We start from the raw sequence: 23297 nt of genomic DNA, 5'->3' as shown, positions 1-23297 counted from the left end.
TTAGACAAACAAGAAAGATCGATATTCCTCAACACCGGTCTATGAGTAACGTCACTGTAAATAGATTTGCCTCAGACACCAGTGGTGTATTCATTTTAATGATTTGGACAATGTGAACCCAATGACACAGCTCAAGCTAAGCACCAAGTTTAGAGTTGAAATAAGAAACCAAATAGTTGCTTTTCTACTGCTCAATTAAAGGTTTTTTTAAAATACACAGTTAAAATGAATGAAAAATTATGTTGCTAAAAAGAGGTTGGATTTTAAAATTTTAGCTAGGTGAATATTTTAAGAAGTACCAAATAACACATATTTTTCTCCCACACTTTCTAAATGGGATGTACAAATGGGGCCAGTTCATCACCAGCAGGCGAAAGGACTCTTAAGGAGGTTGGGACTGTATCCTTAAACTTCTAGGAATACAGCCTCCAACAGCACCAACCCACCTCAGTCTCTTGGCCAGAATCAAACAACAGTCAGTGCAACGCAAAACTTACAGGGGCAAGGCACTAGGTTTCTTCCGGTCAATTGCCACTTTGTCTAGTTTCCCACATCAGAAAAGCTGGAGCTCAGATTACATCTGTTGCTTCAGACTGGGAGCTTATATAGAAACTGCAGGCCTCATCCCCTCCTGGCTCTGAGCCAGGCGGCCCTGGTTCAAGTAGGTGCTTCCATCCACTTTCTTTTCACTACCGGTAGGTATTTATGCAGTGGCTCTAAAGCTTCTGCCTGGCTCACATCTCTTCTACTGCTGTGTTCCTGAGGAAAGGTGGGTGGGTGGGTCCGAGAGCTAGCCAGGAACTCAGGCAGCTGGAGTGTGAGACTTCAGTCCTGAGGCACAGGTATCTTCATGGTCACTGATAGTGTGGAGAGCCAGTGGAGGGTTCTGAGATACTTTCATTGCCCAGCACTCTAGCCCCTGTGACATTCAAGACTGAAGTGCAAGTTCTTAATAAAAACATCTTCATTCCAAATCCATTATAGCAGCCATTGCATTGTGCTGCCCTTTGATGCCAGTTTCCTGTATTCTCTGTGTGATTGTCAAAGATGACAATCCACACCAATTCCCCTGAAAAATAATGTATACCCTTTTCTCTTACACTTTCTAATAGAACATAGTTTACCTATGTAAACAAAGCTTACTAATTCTATTAAAATCATTTTATATATTATTTGTTTTAAATATGTTAAGCCCGCAGAAAAATAAAAGTATGTGTGGTGTTGGCTGTATTGTTATGAAAAGGTTCACCCCATAAACCATTTCTGATTATAATTATTTCCCTTACATTGTTCCAAAAGGAGTACTTTGTCTTACATCAAATGTAATTGATCCTGAAGCAATGTAATCACAATTACTCACTTTCTTAATTAGCCTGCCCAAAATCAGAAAATGGAAACCGATCGGCACTGTTTAAATCAATAGCTTTGTAGTAAGGCTTGTGTGGGAAGGCAGATAGTGGTGATGGGTAGATCAATTGGTTTAGATGCCAATCATTGACTGTGATTTGCATAGCAAAATTTGCTATTCTTGTAATGTACTGGAGCAAGCGATTCAGTAAAAGCAAATTATATAAAGGAAAGATAAAAATTGGTAATAAAACATTTAGGAGTTTTAAAATAGTTCCTTATATAAATGATGCAAAACTCTAATAAAGAATTAAAAGCTCCTGGAAGAACTCCTTGGTAAGCACTATTTTTATTAAGCAAAGCTTTCCAAGAAATACATCTAATTAAAGATAGTAAAGAGAGAATCCTTAACTTGAAGATTGGACCTAACACTTATTTAGCACGCTTAGAAAGATGTTCACCTTACACATGACCAATACCACCTTTATTTTCTTGAAGTATTCCATGTTTTATTTCAGATTTACAAAACCACTGCATATTTCTCAATATGAAGGTGGTAACAATATGATTTTTGGCCTTCAGAAAGAACACACAATCCTACCTTTTTTGGCTTAGAAACAAATTGATGCTTGGTGTGGTAAAAGTGGCAGTGGCAGTGAAAACGAGCAGGGAACCAAGCGGAGGGTGGGGTGGGAGAAGTTCCTTCATCTCCATTCTGCTCTCTGGTGGCTTAAAGTGGCTTGTGCACAGTTACCAAGCAACTAGCGCGGGTGGTAGCAACCGTGCTATGAGAGCTTTGTTACACACACACTTTACCTCAGGGCCCGGAGGGCGCTGGTGAAGGGCCTGCCTGGCCACTTCTAAAACTTGAGGCCATACCCCATGTCTCACAGAGGACTGGAAGGAGGAGGAAGGCACTCCAGCACCAGTGCTTTTTTCTAGAAAAAATGCACTGGTTCTGGGGCACAGTAATTTAGGGTACAGTGGTGCCTCGCTTAATGAATGCCCTGCTTAACAAAATTTCCGCTTAACGAAAGGATTTTTCGAGCGGAGGTTGCCTCGCTAGACGAATTCGTTTTATGAAAAATTCGTCTAGCGAATCGCGGTTTCCCATAGGAATGCATTGAAATTCAATTAATGCGTTCCTATGGGCAAAAGAAATTTTTTCAAAAAATTCAATGCATTCCTATGGGATTCACTAGACGAATTTTTCGTTATAAGAAAAGACCCGTGGAACGAATTAAATTCGTCTAGCGAGGCACCACTGTATATAGAAGTTTTACCACTTTATCATAGTTAGAACACAGATGTACCCATTCTGTGTGCTGTGGAATGACGTAATCAGAGGTGAAACCAGAATGAACATCCTAGGTATGGATTCTGCTGAATATTTAAAATTTTGATGGCTGGTTTTTGGGTGTGGATAACGACTGGTCATTATATAAATTGTTCCTTATTTGTTTACTGATAAGACAAGTGTTTTATCTTACAAAACCATTTATTTACCTTTCTGTTTTTTTCACAGTACCAAAGATGATCAGTTCAGTATTAATATTCAACCCCCTGTTGGAGAACTACTTTTACCAGTTACTATGTCGGAAAAAGACTTTAAGAGAGAACGAGGTAGGGGGGGAATTAAAATAAGATTCATGTTCTGGGCCTTTTTGCAAATGCAGTGAAACCATATTGCTCTAAATGAGAACGTCTTTTTCTGGTCTAACCCTAAGATTTCAGGGTTCTTGCCCTCCTAAGTAACACTTACTTCATATTGTACTGGTACTAAGAAACTGATTGATACTTTAAAAAAGAAAGTCATGATTAGGCCATAACCACTGTGTGAGTTTGTGGGTATTTTGCTTATCTAGGTGAATTTTTGAGTATATATGTACTGTTTTAATGGCTATTCTACCATATAGTGTATTTTTTTTAAAATTCAGGAGTCCTTGTTGTGTGAAGCAATAAATAGATCTATTTAACCAAACTATGGCTTCCTATGCGCTTGGACATTTCATATTACCGTAGTCCTAGTGATCGGAATACTGGTGTAACCTACTCAGAAAAACAATCCCAACACATTTTAATAGTTTTCTTTATATTTCCAGTCCTCTTTCTAAAGCTTTTGCTTGTATATAGCTAGTATACTTTGTCCCTACTCCGTTAAAATTCATTAAGGTGACCTACGTCTTACAGCATTATTTAGCCTTAATCTCTTCAGTTTCAAAAAAAAAAGCATGGCTTAGCTACTTGGTTGGCACCCACATTTTTGTCACACTTTAAAAAATATAGAATGGAGCAATTCTGTGTTCACCAGGAGTATGGCTGAGCTGCATAGGATGCAGCAGAAAGTCTAACCCACTGTCAGTGCAAGGCCAAAAAGCTCTGTGCCCTTCCTTAATAATGGTGGGCAGTGAGGGCCAAAATGAGTTGTATAGAAGACAATGAATGTGCATATCTGAAGCTCTGTCTCCGCCACACCCCTGCACATCCACACAGGCCACAAAGCTGCGCTAGCTCTGTTGTTGGTGTAGTTACATGGCTCTGTTTGTTAGGTGTCTCCCACCCACCCACCCACTCCCTGGCCACAGCTAGCCAGCAGGGCTTTGGATTTCAGTGTTGCTCCATCATAGACTCTGTACTTACACACAAACACATAACAGAGTTGCTCTGCCTGTCTCGTAACTCGCAAGCTTTTTGTGTGGCATCACATCAAATACATATGAAGGACTTTCCTGTACTACAAATCCTTCTTGCAAAAAGTTTTATTCGGTATTGTGTTTAAAGAAGCCAAATAGAAAAGTGATTTTTTGGTTTATTTATAAGCTCACCTGAACAATCTCTGAACTGTTTGGGGTGGGTGGGATACCTTTAGATTCCATTGTGTATTCTCATATTGGAATTTGCATTAATCATTCCTTTCATACTGTTCTGGAAAGTTTAAAAAATCCTTGGGTGGGTATTTATTACAGCAGCCCAAAACACCTGAATATGATATATATTTAATATATACGGTATGTTTAATAAGCAGTTTTGTGTGTCTTCTTCTTTGTGTCTTTTGTCTAGAAATACTGATAGCCTTCACAACTATTTGATTTCCTTTTTTTCCGTGTAGTTGTGTCCTATGATAAAAAGTAAGGCCAGTTATTTTCCCCCTTAACTAGTTTCTAACTATTTGCTGTTCTTACTCTTTGCTGGCTAAAGCCTACTTTGCACGTGCTCAGCAAACCAAGGTGAGTGAGTGACTTGAGGTTTCGTCATATTTTGTGATCTACTTTTCTTCCCTTCTCTTAAACTGTCATCTAGGAGTGAAATTTTAAGTAAAACTGGATATTGCACTCTGTCTCTCCCTTTCTCATTCTTGTTGTATGCTTGCTTGCTTGTATCTTGATTGAGTTTTGTATGCTTAGCGGTGACTGAGAGCTCCCCCCTCCTGACTGGCCATTCAGAACCATGAGTGCATAGAAGAAGTGCACTTTGAGAATAGCTGTGGTCCTCTGTGGAGTTGTTGCCAAAATTCCTTTTTCTTCTGCCATTTTACTTCTGTGGTTGTTGATTATTTGTCTGAATAAATCTGGCAGCTGTTTGCTATGTTTAATAGAGCAGAAAGGCTACTCTGAATAAAGCTATTTGAAAATTTGTTTATATGAAGTATTTGTAAATCCATGAAGGTCTCTTGGCATTTCAGTATTGCTCTTTCTGTCTTCCTGAATTCATTCTTTGATGCAGGACTGATGCTGGCAAATTTACCGTAGGTTTAAAAGGCTTTTTCTTTAGTATCATCTTAGTTAAATGTTTCAGCCGTTTTAGAAAATTCATGATAATAGAAGTCTCAATTCTCAGCTTTATGTATTTTCTAAACAAGATTAAATAATAGTTTACAGAGTATTTTGAGGGAAAAAATTAAGAGTTACTAAATATTAACTTAATATTTAAGCCAACTGAATTTCCTCTTAATTTTCACTAGTCAAGTGAAGCATAAAATTGAGGTCAGCTTGGAAAGTTACCAAGAGCAATTGTCTCATGTCAGTCAAACTTGCAGTGTAAACCTAACCAGGTCTACTTAGAAGTAAAGCCTGTTGAGTTCATTGGGGCTTATTCTGAGGTAAGTGGGGTTAAGATTGTACCCTTAATCTCCTTCAATAGTACAGTCATAACTCTGGTTACGTTCGCTGCGGGTTGCGTACATCACGGGATATCGCGTTGCGAGCATGCACAGATTCGGCACTTCAGGTTGCGAATGAGGCTTCAGAATGGATCCTGTTCGCATCCAGAGGTACCACTGTATTATTATTGTCCAGAGTTTTCTTTCCTTTGTGAAATGCCGCAAACCTTCACATCTAGAAATACTTTTTTAAAAAGCGGGGGGTGGGGGTGGAATGAGGATTTTAAAAAGTAAAAATAGAGTCACTTTTTAAATATTAGGAACTAAAAGCATGCTTTGAGACTTCGATTTCTGAAAATCAATGATAAAAGGTTCCAAGAAAAATACATATTTCCATTATGACGTGTTTGCTGTTGCTTTCTTCTAAGAGAGCTGGGCCAAAGGCAGCAGGGGAACAAACTGCTGCATATTCATGCTTGTTTAAGTTCTCTAAGCAGCGCTAAAAGATGGAAAGCTGAATTTATGTGCATGCTGTGCATGATATGCTAAGCCTTGCCATTCTGTTTCAGTAGGACCTCAATTCTGAACTGGAAAAACCACTTTTGGTGTAATTCATTCCCAAATCACCTAGCATAGTTCAGAACAGCAACTGGGGTTATTTGATTTTTTCTGCTTCAACTCAGTGTACCAAACTGATATTATCACACACATTTCCCTTATTTTTCCCCTAGGCTTAAATATAGAGCAATACATATCGATAACATCTGTTAACAGTAACGCTGTTTCTGTCTCTGTAAAAGCCTGCCTTCTTACTATTTTGTTTTTCTTTAAAGTAATGGCAGAACATTAACTGAGAGGAGCGGATGAACCCATTGTAGCAGAAACCAACTTCTATAAATTCCCAAAGCAGATTTTGGGGGCATATAGGGGGCTGCAGGGAGAAGGAGAGGAAAGGAAAGTGTCATTGGGAGGAAAGAAAAGGAGATTGTTAGCTGCTTTGAGTCTCCTTAAGGGGAGTGAAAGGCGGGATATCAAGTCCAAGTCCAAACTCTTCTTCATTGCACATGCGGAAATCTGCTCCACTCACATGTGGACAGCATTGGCCTCTACCGAATATTTCTGAAAGATAAACATTTCATAAAAGTACTATCGTAATTTAAAATGTCAAGCTCATTCTGCTTTAGTTCAGCTTTTGGATATTAATAGGTTTCTGAAATCTTAAGTTTCCAATAATTTCCTCTTCTAGATTTTTTTCCCAAAGACTACAACTTTAGTAAGTTAAACTGGCAACTTTAAGTATACCCAGTAGACTTTAATTCGGAAAAGCCATGTCTTTTTTAAAAATCTCTCAAATTGTTTACTTGATTTTATCAAGATTTATGTTTGCAAAATTTTCTGTCCTCCCAACAAGTAAGGTGCTAATTCTTTAAATGGTCAGACATTCACAATTTTCTGGCCCTTAACTACCACAAGCAATCATATTTGATGCCCCTTAATTAGAGCACCCTTTTTTTCTTTTCAGGTTCTTTTCCACCTCAGCAATCGAGACAATACATTTGCTTACCATGCTAAGTGTTCTTTTGCATGTAAATTAATCTTGATTCAGTTTACACTGTCATGCTGAGTGGTACAAATTGCCTATAACAATAAAACAGCATGAGTTAAAAATAAAGGGGGGGTGGTAAGGCAGATTGAATGTGTGCTTTACTTGATAGGATGTTACTTTGCTTTATGCCAATACATTAGTCAACGATAATGAATCTTCTGTTCTGAAAAGCATGGTTTAGTTGATTTTTTTAATTTTACTTCAATGGAGCAGTACCTTGTCTTTATAGAACAAGTTAGACAAACCATTAATGACAAGAGTGTTAAGGTTAAATATGAAGCAATGCATTCACTTCTCTGAGTGCTATCCATCTTTCCATTTACAGGAGCTTGACAAAAGTACTGGCTTTGTACAACATTTCCTTTAATTACATGCTGCGGGAAACAGGCTTTTAACATAAACATAGTTGCATTCATTTATTCAGCATTTGCTCTTCAATAGAGCTTAATGGAGAAGGTTTAAATCCTTAATGAGTACACACATCTCTCAGCAGTGTTATGTCAGTCCTTTGCTTAAAAGCAGCCTCAAGACTGCTTATATACTTTTTTCAATGCATTTTCCTAATGTAAAATTTAGACCATCTGCAGTACCATGTACTGTTCCCAGCTAAAGTTGATACATTATTTTTTAAAACAAACAAACAAACAAAAAGCTACATAATATTCATGGTTAAGTGAAATGTAGTTTAAAATAAACATTGAGTAGGCTGTTTTCTTAATTTACTTTAGAATTACAAAAACCGGTTAAGCACCATAGCAGTCTTACAAAGAAGCATGTTCTGTTTCTAGTGATTACTTGTTTATTACCTATCTGACAGGGCACATCTTCCTGACCTTTGGGGTATTGCTTATTCTGATCCTTACAGGGCATGTATGTGTCAGTTCATTGCCTGTCTAGCCCTGTGGCACTCTAACTTACTTGGCAGGAGCTTCTGTAAGGCAATGTCCTACTACAACCAGTGGTATAGCATGGGCAGAAAAACAATAAAAAATAGTGTGCCCTGCCCCTCACACAGAAAATCTCCCAGCATTTGCATCGGTGGACTGAGAAGCAGATTTAGGCAATGGTGGGTTGCTTGTGAGTTGAAGATTGGTTCAGAAACCACCTAATGCAGAACCTAGCAACCATACTATTGAGTAGAATTAGGCACTGTGCTCATGTAACACTAGTTCTTTGCTGACTACACTGTCCGGCAATTCGTATCTGAGCCCAGTTCAATGTTCTAGTTTGCTTGTAGAGCCAGGAACCAATTAATTAAGCCCTTATTGGTAAATTTACCTGAAACACTGATATCTTTTATCTCGAGTATCTCCTTGAAGATAAGAAAAATGATATAATCCTGACCATGGGAAAATTTCTCTTGGAGCTAGTAAGAATTAGAAATCAACATGTCTTTTATAAAACACAATGCCTGCCTAGTAATGCCTTTTCTGTATTTTTGCTGTACTTTGCTTTCAAAATGGTTTTTGTGGGTCTTTGGACCATAATAAAGAATGTGAGTGAGAATAAAGGCTTGTACATCTCAGAACCCCAATACTTCAAGGACTGTCTTTCTCGGAATGAACTTACCTGGACCTTGATGTTAACATCTCAGGCCCTTCTCTGTGTGCCGCCTCCTAGAAATGTCTGTCGGGTGGCAATAATAAACATGGTAGCCCCCCATTTATGGAATGTTTTCCCCAGGTTTGCCTGACATTGACAGTATTGTCTTTTCGACACCAGGCAGAGCTGTATTTCTTCTCATGATTATTTGGATGGTGCTAATAGATCAACTGCATGGCCATCTTTTAGTGTTCATCCTTGTTTTAAGTGGAGGTCATTATCGTTGTTTTTAAGTAAACTTTTGAATGGGTGTTTCTAGTATATTTGTATCATGACTCCTGTTGGTGTGGGAAGTGATAAATTAGTCTAATATGCTAGACTAAGCACTCACTTGGTAGCCAAAGGCAAGAAGGAATTGCATGTAGATGAATGATTGGGTAGTGAAGGATAGAATGGGTGTACCCAGCAAAGAATTCAAGTAAGCTGCTAGAGGTGGGAAACTCTCTCTTCTATGTCCAGTGTAGAAGTGCAGCTCTCTAGCTTTTTTCCACCAACCCATAGCAAGCTAGTACATTTAGCTCAATCGGTAGAGCATGAGACTCTTAATCTCAGGGTCATGGGTTCGAGCCCCATGTTATAATAATAATAAAATATAATAATAATTAATAATTAATAATAATAAAGCAATATTTATACCCCGCACAACAACAACAACAATAACAACATTTATAGCCCACCCATTTGGCTGGGTTTTCCCAGCCACTCTGGGCGGCTCCCAACAGAATAATCTGAAGGGCTGCCTTCAGATGTCTTCTAAAAGTCAGATATGGTAGTTGTTTATCTCCTTGTGGAAAAGATTCCTGCATTGCAGCGAGTTGGATGATATAACCCTTGTGGTCCTTTCCAACTCTACAATTCAATGGTTTATTTTTTGCAGGCTAGTAACTGTTGTGATCTTATTTACAGTAAATATTGAACTTATGGGTGTTGTTTATAAGCATGCTGTTTTCTCTTTTGAGATCTCTATATATTAGTGATTGTATCTATATATGTAGTGTATATGTGCGCGCACACACACATACACAATCATTCAGTTATACTGCATAAGCCTTTATTTTCTGAAATTATATGAAAATGGCTTACTATATCTTCATGAAAATGCAGTTTAAAAATTATAGTTAGTTGACTAGGTATTTATCATATGTTCCCATAAGGTACTCAGAAATCCTTATTAAGACAAACCTTAAACATTTAGCACTAGGTATATGTATTATTGGGCTAATATGTCAGTGTTGCTTTAAATTTTCTTTATTATATTAACCACATGAATCCATGGTTTTTATGTTTTTATGTTTTACTGTTTCAGGAAGGTTGACTGGTATGAATGAAACATCCACTACAGTCACTGTTGCACCACAAAATTCCACTCGTCTTGTAATATTGCAGAAGGTGGTAAGCGTAGCAAACCTTGGTGTGGTTCCTTCTGGTGAAGATAACATTCACAGGTAATCAACATTTGGAGGTTTCTTGTAAAACTTGGATAATGTAATTCCAGTTTGCCTTCTTGTATATAAATAGATTGACATTTGGGGAATAGCCAGGGAAAACAAATTTACATCCAAAGTCAGGTTTCAAAGCAGAAGCTTTGTCTATAGCACACACGAGTGACTGCTAGGAGCATGGATTGGTTTATTTCAATTTCTTAATCACAGGAACTTTGCTACATATTCCACTTAATTCCAGCAGTCTACCTATAAATATTGTTCTATTTGTCTGTGTCTAAATGGCTTTTCCACCTTCTCCTAAATTACTTTTGTCTGTGCAAGTGGGAGATGTACTGTTTGAAAAATCTGAGGAAATGGAAGCTAAGAGGGTAGATTTGGTACCTCTGTGACCATCCACATCAAGAAATGCCCTCAAATACCTGTGCTTCGTAGGAGTTACACGAAGGCTGACCAGTTTTGAGTCAAGTATATCAATTCCATTTTTATTCTCAGAGTGATCTGTGTCATTCTTCCCCTAGCAATAATAATTATTCCAGTGCTACTGAATGATTATGTTGCCTAGCAGCGAACAGGGCCTTTGCATGTGGTGAGGAAAGAGGCATGTGAGAAGGGTTTTCTGATGTGGGAGAAAAAGGCCAATTGTTACTCTACCTACCTCTACATCAGGCACGTCCAACAGGTAGATCTTGATCTACCGGTAGATCACTGGATGTCTGTAGTAGATCACTGCTAGATCACTGCCACCCCAAAAAAAGCTCACCCAAAATTTTCCTCCTCCCTAAAAAAGCTGAACAACTATGACCTGAAGCCCTAAACAAAAATGGGCCTTCCTCCCTCCTAAAAGAAGCTCAACAAGTTTGACCTAAACCCTAAAAAACAGGGCTTCCCTTCCTTAAAAAAACCTCAACAGCTTTGACCTGAACCCCCCAAAAGGGGGTAAATCACTCCCAGTTTTTAACTCTGTGTGTAGATCACAGTCTCTTGGGAGTTGGCCACCGCTGCTCTACATCTTTGAACTTCCTGGTGGCACTTCAGCATATGCAAAGAGGTACATGACTGGCACATGGTAAGAAATTAGTACTGGTGAATATGCAGAGCAGAATAAGGACAAAATATAGAACAAACAACTGCGGTCCTAACTGAAGACCATGTTAGGCATGCAAACTAAAAGCCAGCAATTAATGTATACAAGAGAAAAAACAAGCACAAGAGTTGTTTGGATGTATAACTGGGTGACAATGGAAGGAAGAATACTACTTTCTAAGGGTTGAGGGCACTAGGAGAAGGGGAAGACAGAGGACGAGATGGTTGGACAGTGTTCTCGAAGCTACCAACATGAGTTTGACCAAACTGCAGGAGGCAGTGGAAGACAGGAGTGCCTGGCGTGCTATGGTCCATGGGGTCACGAAGAGTCGGACACGACTAAACAACAACAGCAACAAGGGTTTTCCCAATTAACCTGAAGGGGATGACAGACCCAAAGACTCCTCTAATTATGCAGCATTGCTGTGTACTGCCTCAGCAACCACAACTATGGTGGTAGTTATTATTTAAAAAAATATGTTTATTTTCTAGGGTAAAGGCCATTCAACACGGCTTACAGCAATATAAACTACAAGTATGAAAAAATCAATTATGACTTTAAAAAAAAGAATAAAACAGATTCACAAGACTGACTACCTCCAGCAACATAGAGTCCAACAAGCAGGACAAAACAAGACTTAGGCAAGGGAAATCAAAACAAATGAGTCTTTAAGCCTTTTTTTAAAAAAAAGAACCTGGAATGTAGCCTCCTTACTACAGCGCTAATGGGAAGGTGTTCTAAAGGTGTGGGACCACCACAGAAAAGGCCCACTCTGTCTTGTGGTCTTCCATATGTGTGACTGCACAAAGAAGAAAACAAATTGTGTACCTGTAACTGGTTCTACAACTGCCATTGATCTTTGCAGAACCATGGGGTTTCCCTGACCAAGGGCAGGGTCGCAAGGTTCTTCTGAGCTGTAGAAGTTCCCAAATAATGTGCAGTGCAGGCACAAATCCTCAATATGACAGACTGCACAGATGACCACTCAAAGAACCATAGTTATAGGTAAGCAACCTGTTTTTTCTCTCTCGTCAAACAACATTAAAGTGAGCCTTGAGCTTTGTTGCAGTTTTATAGATTCAGTCTTGCCCCAGGATCATGTACGAATGCAAGACTAGTAGAATTCATAGTTTAAGTATTCTCAGGCATTTGATGCTTGAGTGGCATGAATTCCACCTCCTAGCAGTAGCTTCTTTTGAAACTAATGTTCCACTTCTTAAGGACAGTCTTCAGAACCCTTGACAAGATTCAAGGACTGGTTCTCAGAGAGAACAAGAAAGAAAGAAGCATTTGCCAAGCAGGCTTCTTCCTACTCTCATCTGCAGGCTGTGCTGAACTGAGTGTCACCCCTGAATCTTAGACATCAAGGCCCTTCTGATGAGGGAAGAAGTGCCACCGCAGAAAAGGCCACTCCTGCTTGCGACTTCTTTGCATAAGGAAACCCTGTGAGGCGCTTTGGAGGAGCTGCAAGAGACGTCAGCAGCTCAACTAAGTCAAAGGGAAGAGCACTCCTCCTTGCAGGGGGACCTGGCTGGGGCATATGCCTTCCCAGACAAGGCCGTAGCTCTGCAGACCAACTGCTTGTGCCCTTCAGCCAGGTGCATGACAGCGACCAGCAGAAGCATGGTGAGTGCCAGCCTAGCTCCTGTGTGGACCTGATGTGGCTGCCCACCATCACCTGCTGTGCAGGAGTTGCAGGGTTTGGTCCAGGTGGCATAAACGTCAGACTGCATCTTGAAAACAGGGAAACCACAGCAGGAGGAGAAGGGGATTTGGAGTGGCAGTACCCAAACCACACTGCAGGTGCAAACAAAATGCCAGGCCATCCACACAGCACTTGGAGATTTCCAACAATCCTCAGCTCTAGTGGGCTGCAAATTGTAGGTTATTCTGAGAAGAAGGAAAAGACTCAATTGTTTACATGGAAGATGCTTATGGAGGCCTGGGAAATATGGCCTGTTGCATTCCCAAATGCCAGCTCTATAACGAAGAAACATACCAAAACTGCTTTGTTTCCTTGCCACAAAACGAATACATCTATGTATCACTTATTTTGCCACCAAGAAGAAGAGTGAGAAGTTCAAGGACATGTCAACAGGATCGCTGCTCAGTGGGGGGACAGACTTGTCTTGGACTTCCTCAATTGGGAATGGACCTCCTGTTATCAAGGATGACGTGGACAGGTTCCTCATCAAAGCACTTGAGTGGGCTACCTAGAGTCAGCATCCACCTTGCCACCAGCGACAGGTCAAAGACCATAACTGTTCTCACCATGGCCCAGTACCCAAGGACCCAGCCGGTGTAGCACCTGGCTGAGCTACAGGCATTATGTATATTTTAATGAACTGAATAGGGTGAAAGATTATAAATCAGGGTGTGGAAAGCATCGATATGAACTTAACAGTGCTTAGCTTATTTTTTTAGTTGCTATTTTGTTAATGTTTTTAATATACAGTGGTACTTCAGGTTACAAACTCAGCTAACCCAGAAATTGTACCTCAGGTTAAGAACTTTGCTTCAGGATGAGAGAACAGAAATCATGCTCCGGCAGCAGAAGGAGGCCCCATTAGCTAAAGTGGTGCTTCAGGTTAAGAACAGTTTCAGGTTAAAAACGGACCTCCGGAACGAAGTATGTTCTTAACCAGAGGTACCACTGTAGTTTTATAGGGCATAAATGCCATATTGATTTGTTAATCATATAATATGACTTTTGGTGTAATGGTGATGTTTAGCTTATTGTTTAGTAGAGGCTTTGTTAATAGTGTTTTTATATATTGTTTACTTATGATTTGTTAATTATTTTATATGATTGATGCTGTACTTGTGATGTTCTTTTATGTTAGTTATTTATTGTTTGTAAGCCGCAGTTCATTTGAATGAAAATCAATCATAGAATCAATCAATCAATCAATGATCCCATGAATACCAAGGCCATTGCTGGAGAGTAAAATTTCTATGAACATCTGACAGTTCTGTGGTGCTGTGTGAAAGCTACTCTTCCAGTATGCGATTGTGGAAGTAATGCTACAGAAATAGCAGGGTACACAAAAGAAAACCCGTCCAGGGTTGGCGCATAAAATTATACAGTAGAATAGTAGGGACACAAAGGCTATAAATAACAACCCCTGTTGCAAAATAGCACTGCTCCATCTATGTAAATCAGCTCACATAATTTAGATCATAGGAAAGCAGTAGTCGGGGTTTTGCGTACCAAAAAGCAAGTGACTCAAGTTACATGGTGCATGAAATGTAAACAAAGCCCCAGTGCTACCAGCTAATATTGCTGGGTGGTTGGGGTTTGGTGTTTTTTTTTTTTTTGCCCCAAGCTGTAATTTTAGCTATTCGTACAGATCTGAGCAAAACCTGTACTGATACTCTAGGAGAGAGATCCATAAGATAAGGGAATCCTGACTGCTGGGGTACTAGAATTAAAATGAGAAGACTCTTCTTAAATGTGTCCAATGCTATTTTATACTCCAACTGAGTTATTGGTCTTCTATGAACAGTTGTGGGAACAATTCCATAATATTAACAATGTTTATAATTTAAAAACACCTAGTTTTCCAACCTAGAATGTGTTAATGGTCCGTTTGTAGCCATTAGCTCTTATACCGACTTGTTTTAAAGTCAGGTAGTGTCAGGGGTGTGACACAGTCAAATACTTTTAAAAAGCAGTCCAGTAGCACCTTAGAGACCAACTAAGTTTGTTTTAAACTGTAACTGTTTCCACTTCTGGTCTTTTAACTGTTCAGTTGATCAAAGCAAAATACATCCGTAAAGCAGTGAGACCTTTCCCATTATGGCACTCAGTTTTCAAATTACCTAAACCATGGTATTAATTATTCTTATCTGCCTTATAATTGACTACTGAAGTTGGGAATTACCTTCAAACAGTTTCCCCCAGATAGTTAATGACCATCCACCAGTTTTAAACCCATTGCCTATCACCCCTCCAGTAATTAATAAAGCACCAGGCCATTTTTTGCACAACTCCTTAAGGAAATGCCCTGTACATTTTCCCAACTTACTGTACGTAGAAAACCAAAAGAATAAAAATAGGGAAGCAACTGATTTGTTTTAATGGAGATGTTGGTAATCATGGCCAATGTTGTGATGAAGTATTTCCCTCTCCCTCTATTTTTTAATGGAGTAGGGGGAATATATGCCCATAAGTATCATGATCATTATGCCTCTTTATTATGCTTCTATCTAGAAGTCTTTTTTGCTAAATATCAGATATTTGCAGAACACTAATACTTCTTCTTTTTAAAAAAACCAAACAATTTATTTGTGCTAAATGAATGGAAAGAATGTATTTCAGAATACAGTGGTACCTCGCAAGACTAATGTCTCGTGCAACAAAAAACTCACAAGACGAAAGCGTTTTGCGATGTTTTTGGTGACTCGCAGGACAAAGTTTTCTATGGCCGCGCTTCGCAAGACAATTTTTTTTTGCTACGGCAAACTGCGCTTCACAAGATGAAATTATCGCTAGACGAAGTGACTCGCGGAATAAATGAATTTCGTCTTGCGAGGCACCACTGTACATTTATTTATACATTGTACCGGTTTATGCTGCTAAATATGCATTTGCTATTGTCATCTAACTTTTCTCTGCAATCTGTTCCTTTTCTAACAAGCAATACAACATTTTCGGCTGTTACACCAATACGCTGCTATAATGTGCACCTTCAATCATATTTTCTTCTGATTTTTCTTTGAATGCTTAAATAAACTCCAATATCAATTAAATACAAATAGTGATAGATAGATAGATGATAGATAGATAGATAGATAGATAGATAGATAGATAGATAGATAGATAGATACTATTTGGAAGCTTGCTAGTTAACTTTTTGGATGTATAAGTGAATCAAAATAGGTTGTACTACCATCCCGTTTGCCGTCCACTAGAGGACAGCACTGCTTCTGTATCTGAAATTATAAAGTACAAAATAAGTTGATCACTTTCTTTCTTTTTGTGGTTTAATTCTTTAAACATAATGCATTTCATGTTTGCAAACCGGTGTTATGTTTAAGTTTAAACCACTATGAATTATTTGGGAAACTATTTTCCCCCTAAAACACCATATTCAGTTTTGCAAATTGAGTTTTATAGCTGCTTCTGCTAGATGGAAAGTAAACAATTCTAATTTCTTTTTAATTTATTTTCCTTTTAAAGCTATATATAGTGAAAAATTAGAGAAGCCAAACTTTTTTAATAGGAAGAATTGATCACAATAGCATAAATGATGTATTAAAAAGGAAAATGTATCATTTTGGGTTTTTTAAAATACAAACTGAATTGTATTTTCAATATACTTAGGTACTATTATAATAAAATAATAGAAATATGGCCACCAGACTGGAGGTGTGTGTTTGCTCAGATTATACATGTAGCTCTACCTATCAATGGAAGGAGCCACTCTGTAGATTTAGATGTATCCACATCATTTCCTGTTACTGTGAGGGAGCTCAGAATAACCTGTCTTGGGATAACTATATTTTTAGGCTAAAACAGAACTGTGTAGTATGTTGTCAGACATAATATTCCCCAACCTAAATTTGTCAAGGTGACATGGAAGTGGGATGCTTGTAGAGAACCAAGGTGTTTTAACTACTCCCACCAATTCTCCCCTGTAGCAACACCCCCAGGGAGATTAAAGGAGGGGATCTATTGCTGAAAGAAGAGTTGAACTGCAAATACAGTGGTACCTCAGGTTAAGTACTTAATTGGTTCTGGAAGTCCGTACTTAACCTGAAGCGAACTTTCCCATTGAAAGTAATGGAAAGTGGATTAATTCATTCCAGACGGGTCCGCGGAGTACTTAAATTGAAAGTACTCAACCTGAAGCATACTTAACCCGAGGTATGACTACTCTCCAGTCGATGTACATTTATATTACAAGAGAAATGTGGGACTAGAAACCATGTTTCACTTTTAAAATATACAGTAGTTGCCTCCTAACAGTAACTTTGTTAATGCCCCATAAATTTTTATGTCATAGATGACACGTAATTGGATCACTTTGAGAATCACATAGGATCACTTTGGGTGGTGCTCAGTTCTACTCCTACTCAGAATAGATCCATTGAAGTTAATGGACACAGCTGTTTTACTCTGAGTAAGACTTGGCTGAAAATAACGCTTTCTTTTGGTTTGCATGATATCCACTGAAGGGTTTGTGGCAGCTATAGGGTACTGATGTTATCAATTATTTATATACTGTATATTCCTGTGTATAAGACTACTTTTTAACCCAGGAAAATCTTCTCAAAAGTCGGGGGTCGTCTTATACGCTGGGTCGTATTTCTTATATGGCGAGTATATCCCAAACTCTATATTTTAACTGGAAAAGTTCGGGGTCGTCTTATATGCCCAGTCGTCTTATACACCAGAATATATGGTCTCTCTGCCCTAATACCGTACAACATTACATGTTCTAACCTTTCATTCTGGTATTTGGGATTAGAAGACTAATTCACAGGAAATTTCTTAAATACATTCATTGTGCAACTTCATTACACATTTGTCAACTTTGGGCTAATTATTTTTATACAGCTAGGGCTGGGCATTGCATCTTGTGATCGTCTTTCTTACTAATAGGATTCTGTCTGCTTCAGCAGGCAGTAATTGAAGGCTTCATGTACAAGGTAGGGGGAGAAAAGTTTTAGCATGAATGGGCCATTGTAACAGCCTCTAGTGACTAGCAAATCTGAAAAGAGGAGAAAAGGAACTAAGAAGAATTACAGACTATTCTAAAAAAATAGAGAAAGTGTGCAGTATTAGTAGAAATAAGTGTTAATGAAACTTTTATATGCAAACATTTTGTATGTTGTTTGAAGTCTCAAGTCCCTCCCTCCCCTAAAAAAAATAAATTTTAATTAGTACTGGACTTTTATTACTATGTGTTCTAGAAATCTGAAACTTTGCAAGCCTTATCTGCACTGTAAAAGCATGGAAAGCACTAATAATAGTTGCAATGGCTTAATTTTTCCGTGGTGGTGGTGTTGTGATCAATTTCTTAATAGACCAGCGTAGCAAACATGGTGCTTTCCAGATGTTGTTAGATTACAACTCACATAAGCTCAATCAACAACTGGCAGCCACCTCATTGGCTACTCCTGTACTAGACACGGCTTTGTGACATGAATTGGGGTGGGGTGGGGTGGGGAGGATGACTATATATATGCTGATGGATAATATTTTTTCTTCTTTATCTGAAATCTATAAAACAATTCTATTTCAGACTTTATGTCAAAATTTTATTGCAGTTAAAATACAATCAAATTATCATCTTTCTTAGAGTAGAACAAAAAACCAGTATCCGTAGAGATAAATAACGTAACTGTACAGCTGCATATGACAAAGGAGGAAGGCATAGATAAAAGAATCTGCTTTCTATGTTCCATACTGATTTTGTATAATCATTCAGAAGAGAGAATGAATGCTGCTTCTACAGTTACATGGTTTTATAACATCATTCATATTATGCTTGCATGCATTTTCATACTAGGGAATAAACAACTTGCATTTTACTCAAAAACAAGGACAGCTGTGCCAGCCCACAAGAAAAAAAAACTACATTAGAGCAGTACCGTTATTTGATCCTCACCTGGTTTAGCCAGCCAGATGAAGCCATTTCCCAGTGTGTGGCTGCTGACAGACATATGCTGACAGCTTCTTAGAGCCACAGGTGAATGCTGAGTGCAGGGTGGAGACCAAAGGTGCACAAACTACTGCAGAAGGAGCAGGACATACCCCCCACCAGAAATACTACCCCTCTCCTAATACCTCATACACTATAGGTAAACACCCCATACACTATAGGTAAGACCAAGCACAGTTAGCCTGGTTTAGACATAACACTGCACTGTGGTTAGCTAAAAACAGAAGTGAAAGTTTCCAGTCGTCTCCTTATGGCCACACTTAGGGGTAAGGGTAGGGGTAGGCTTGTTCACATAGTCCTAGACCATATTTCAGCTTTATGTCCAAATGAAGCTACCATGTGCCTTAGTGAGGAAATTATTTAACTATATTTTCATGTTTGTTAAGTCTCCTAATTAGACCACTGTGAGGCCATCGTATTCTTAAAGCAATTACATTCTGTGTTTTGTGTCTGTTCTGCACTATTTTCCATTGTAGGAACTCCATGTACTCTGGGGAGAAATGAAGCAGTAGGTGCTGCAGTGTTGAAAGATATTTATGTGTTTAGGATGACCAGACACTTACTGTACAAAAGATTCACTTCTGTTGATGAGAGAACATTGCTTTTATTGTCATAGTATATGTATTATCTCAGTTGTGATTCAGCTGCTTCATTATATTAAATCTTTCATGAGTTAATACAAACTTTCATGATTTACTGACATTTGAACTTGTCACAGAAACAGGCTCAACATTCAAAGATGCCTACTGTCTCCAAGAAACATATTTTTATTAAGGGACATAGGAAATTCCACCACAAAGTACATGTGATTCCAGCAGTTTCTTTAGACTTGAGTCTCTCCTAATCACATATTACGTGATGAATGAAGCCTTGAATATTATTGCAAAACTGGAAGAGAAGGGTTGGAGCAGGGGTGGCGAACCTTCCCTCCTAGTTTACCTTCTGGCAGTCCATCCTTCCTGCCTCTTTCCCCCTCACCCAAGCTACCGTATAATACCTGAAGACTACTTGGTTGGATAAAAAGTGCCTGAGGGGAAGAGGCTCTGGATAGGTAAATAAACAGGCATTGAGAGGGTTCAGCTCCCCTTATTACACCTGCTAAAAGCTGAACACTTACACCACCGCAATTCCATTTTTGTATGTGATCAAACCAGGCCAGGAATTAAACAAATCGGTTTCCTATTGCCTAGTATAGTTTCAGCCATTGTTTGCCATGCCACATAAGACCACGTGTGTCCTTGAGTACTGTGTTCTGTATTTGCCAAATGTCTACTATGCAAGTTGATTAGATATTAGTAAAGAGGTGTTTACTTTACACTGTCCATAATCATTTGCAGCCAAACTTGCCTTCCTTTTTAAATAATTTTTTAAAACAGTTAAGTGTCATGTGAGATTCTACTAGTCATCTGATATCAGTTAAGTGCTCCCAACATTTGTTCTCCTTAGACACAAAAGCTACATTAATCCATGCTACACTGGAACTTAGAACTTTAGTTTAAGATAGCATTCACTGACTCATTAGTTGACAACAGTATCTTCTTTTTAAAAAGGCATTCTGAAGTATTCATTTCAAATAAATTTTCCTTATCTAATTGCTTTAAACGACACACAAAGGCACCCAGCCAGAATTGACCCTCATTGTGCCTTTGGGCTATGTTTGCTTTTATAATAACATTGACTTTATATCACTTGCAGTTTAGGCTAGAACAGGAGTAAAATTAGCCTTGGGGCTAGGAAGCCCCAGCTCTGGAGCTTTAATTGTGTGAATTCAGGCATAATCTGTTTCTCTGTAGTCCCAAGACACAAGTGTTAAATAAATAAAGAGACTAATAAGACTATTGTTTACATAATTATCACCCTTTCCAAATTGATGGGAGAAACATAGATTTTAACATCATGGTAAAGATACTAAATGGGACTGCTTGTATTTCTTTGAAATCTTTTCATTGGATAGAGATTTAGTTTCTTATTGGATATAAAGAGTGGAAATTGTGTATCTAATCTGAATAAAAGAAATATACTGACCTGTGAGAAGAGTGACATTTAAGGATGACTTATGTTTCCTAAATTAGTGTAATGTGTTACAAGATTTTGAGGTTGATATGCTTAATTTTTTAAAAAAGAAATTACTTTTCATTTAAAGAGAATCTGCTTCCTGCTGAAGAGGCTAATATTTTAATTAAGTCTAGAGTGAAGCTTTTTGAGTATCTGCTGATAAACTCCCTCTTTTATGTTGATGGTAATTAAACAGATCCCTAAGGAGCCCAGGAGGCGCTGTGCAAGGCCCATGCTAATTGTCAGACATGAGACACTGACCAGTTGGTTTGCTCTTGAATAGCTGATGGCGTGCTGTCAGCAGTTTTATTTTTATGTATTGTGAGCCGTTGTCAGGGCTAACTGGGTCCTATTGTGGCTGAAGATGTTGCGCAAATTGAGGCAGATGGCTCTGATTCAGACACGTGTCATTCAGAAAGGGGAGAGGGAATTGGCCCTGCAAAGTGGGGTCACAGAGGGTCACAGACCTGCTCTACACTTGTTAGTGTTTTCAAAAGCCCATGTGCAGCAACTTTGTTGTTCTCTGGGTGGTTCTTCTTCTTCTTCTTCTTCTTTGAAAAAAAGGGGGGTAGTATGCTTTGTGGAACATGGATGGGCTGTTGCCTTCCCTTCCCTTTCTGTCTCTAGGGTCTCGCTGTGCATGCAGAATGAATTAACAGGATTGACAGAAGTTCATTGTGCCTAAAATGGCTTTTCAGTCAATTGCAGTGCTTAAGATACTAGTTTTGCTTTTAATTCCATGTAATGAGTAGGTTCTTCATGTTTTGGAATTTAGTATTGGAAGATTAGATCTCAAGTTTGCTTTCATTATATAAAGTTTTTAGAAGTATATTAATTATCAGATAAATAAAAATGGAAAGATTTGTTACTTTGGAAGTCCTGTTCCCACGTGTGAGGTTATGTGCCGAGAGAAAGACTTTTCCTATTGAGCTGTGTTGTTAACTTTGGTAACTTTGGTTAGCTGTCTAATTTTAAATCTATTTTAATAGGATTACTGTATTTTGAATAATTCAATACTTGTGTTGCCTAATAATCTGTTTGCTTCTCAGCCAAAGTTCAGGTTGTTGGTATATAAAAATTAGGGATTGTGTAAATCTGACTGCCTTCTAAAGCCTGCTTTAAGCTTTCTTAATTTTCTTCTATTTCCGTTATGAAGTTGTATTTGTATTGTGCTATGGTGTGTTCATGACTTGGGGATTTTGTTACAAAAAATTCTGGTGATATATAACTTCATTGAATTAGGAAAACGTCACTTGTGAGTTTGTTTTGTTTTGTACAAAAGGTAATCACAGATTTTGTTTCCATCCTCTAGATTTGCAGCTAAAACGGTGCATAGTGGGTCACTGCTGCTAGTCACAGTGGAGATGGAAGAAGGGTCTACAGCACAGCTCATCATAAACACCGAGAAAACTGTGATTGGCTCTATTCTGCTGCGGGAGCTGAAGCCTGTCCTGTCCCAGGGGTAACCTGCTTACATCTGGACTTCAGAATCTGGCACACAACAAAAGTGCCTGGCATCCACTACTGCTGCCTTTCATTTATAATAATAGCCTTTCCATCTGGCAGTGGGGGAAGAATACACTCTTGACATTCTTGTCTCCTGTTTTAGAATGCTGTAGTGTGCATCTATCACACACAAGCAAGTACTTCACGTCTTTCCCTCTTGCTTGCTTTCTAACCAAAGAAACATGTATTTTACTGTCAGCTAAATTCATAAATGTTATTTACAAGGTGTTTTTCCTAGCCTCATACTCCTCCTGCTTTCCTCATTTTCATGTTTTGTTTTCTCTCATGAAAACAATAAAAGACTGAGGAATAAGGTACTGGGGGGAAATCAGCTTAATCAGAACACTAAAATAAAATTCAAGGAAATCAATATGGAAAACTACTTCATGCACCTTCACAGTGTTGATTGTACTGGAGTGTTTGAGAGAGATAAAATTTTGCAGTTTTTATATCCCGGAGACTATCTGCTTCTGTACTTGAGCATATATTTGTATCTAATTGTTCCTCATGGCTGACATAATTTTCTAAAAATTGAGATTCTAATAAAGTCATGTTATGATCAATTTGTTTTCTTCTGAGAGCTATTAAAAACAAAATTTCTATTACAACTTGATTATTACTTGAGAACCTAAGTGTTGAATTTCTACTTTTTAGAAAGCTTCAAAAATTGCAATGAGTTTCATGTCTACTTATTAAAGACTTAATTTTAGATTTACATCATAGGTGATGGGTTTGGGAAATGTATCTACCGGTATTCTGTCCAGTATAACATGTAAGTGATCACACCAACTTTCTTCTGCATTATCATTTGGGTATAGAATTTAGCTTTATGCAGCAGCTTCTCTATACTAGAGAAAAAATTAGGATTCTCTGGCACTTTAGG

General features: G+C 38.4%; 1 protein-coding gene across 1 annotated transcript in view; it reads left to right on the top strand.

The window, feature by feature from the left end:
• Nucleotides 1-22977, top strand: part of AP3B1 (adaptor related protein complex 3 subunit beta 1) — a 134257-nt gene extending 111280 nt beyond the window's left edge. Inside the window, exons 25-27 of the mRNA XM_035100070.2 lie at nucleotides 2873-2970; nucleotides 9961-10099; nucleotides 22221-22977. Of these exons, the coding sequence (XP_034955961.2) occupies nucleotides 2873-2970; nucleotides 9961-10099; nucleotides 22221-22374 (391 nt within the window). The 3' untranslated portion in view covers nucleotides 22375-22977. The remainder of the gene's footprint in view (nucleotides 1-2872; nucleotides 2971-9960; nucleotides 10100-22220) is intronic.
• The last annotated feature ends 320 nt before the right edge of the window (nucleotides 22978-23297 follow it).

The sequence above is a fragment of the Zootoca vivipara genome, chromosome 11, assembly GCF_963506605.1.
Source record: "Zootoca vivipara chromosome 11, rZooViv1.1, whole genome shotgun sequence".
Taxonomy (NCBI): domain Eukaryota; kingdom Metazoa; phylum Chordata; class Lepidosauria; order Squamata; family Lacertidae; genus Zootoca; species Zootoca vivipara.
This window is presented reverse-complemented; position numbering and strand designations above follow the sequence as displayed.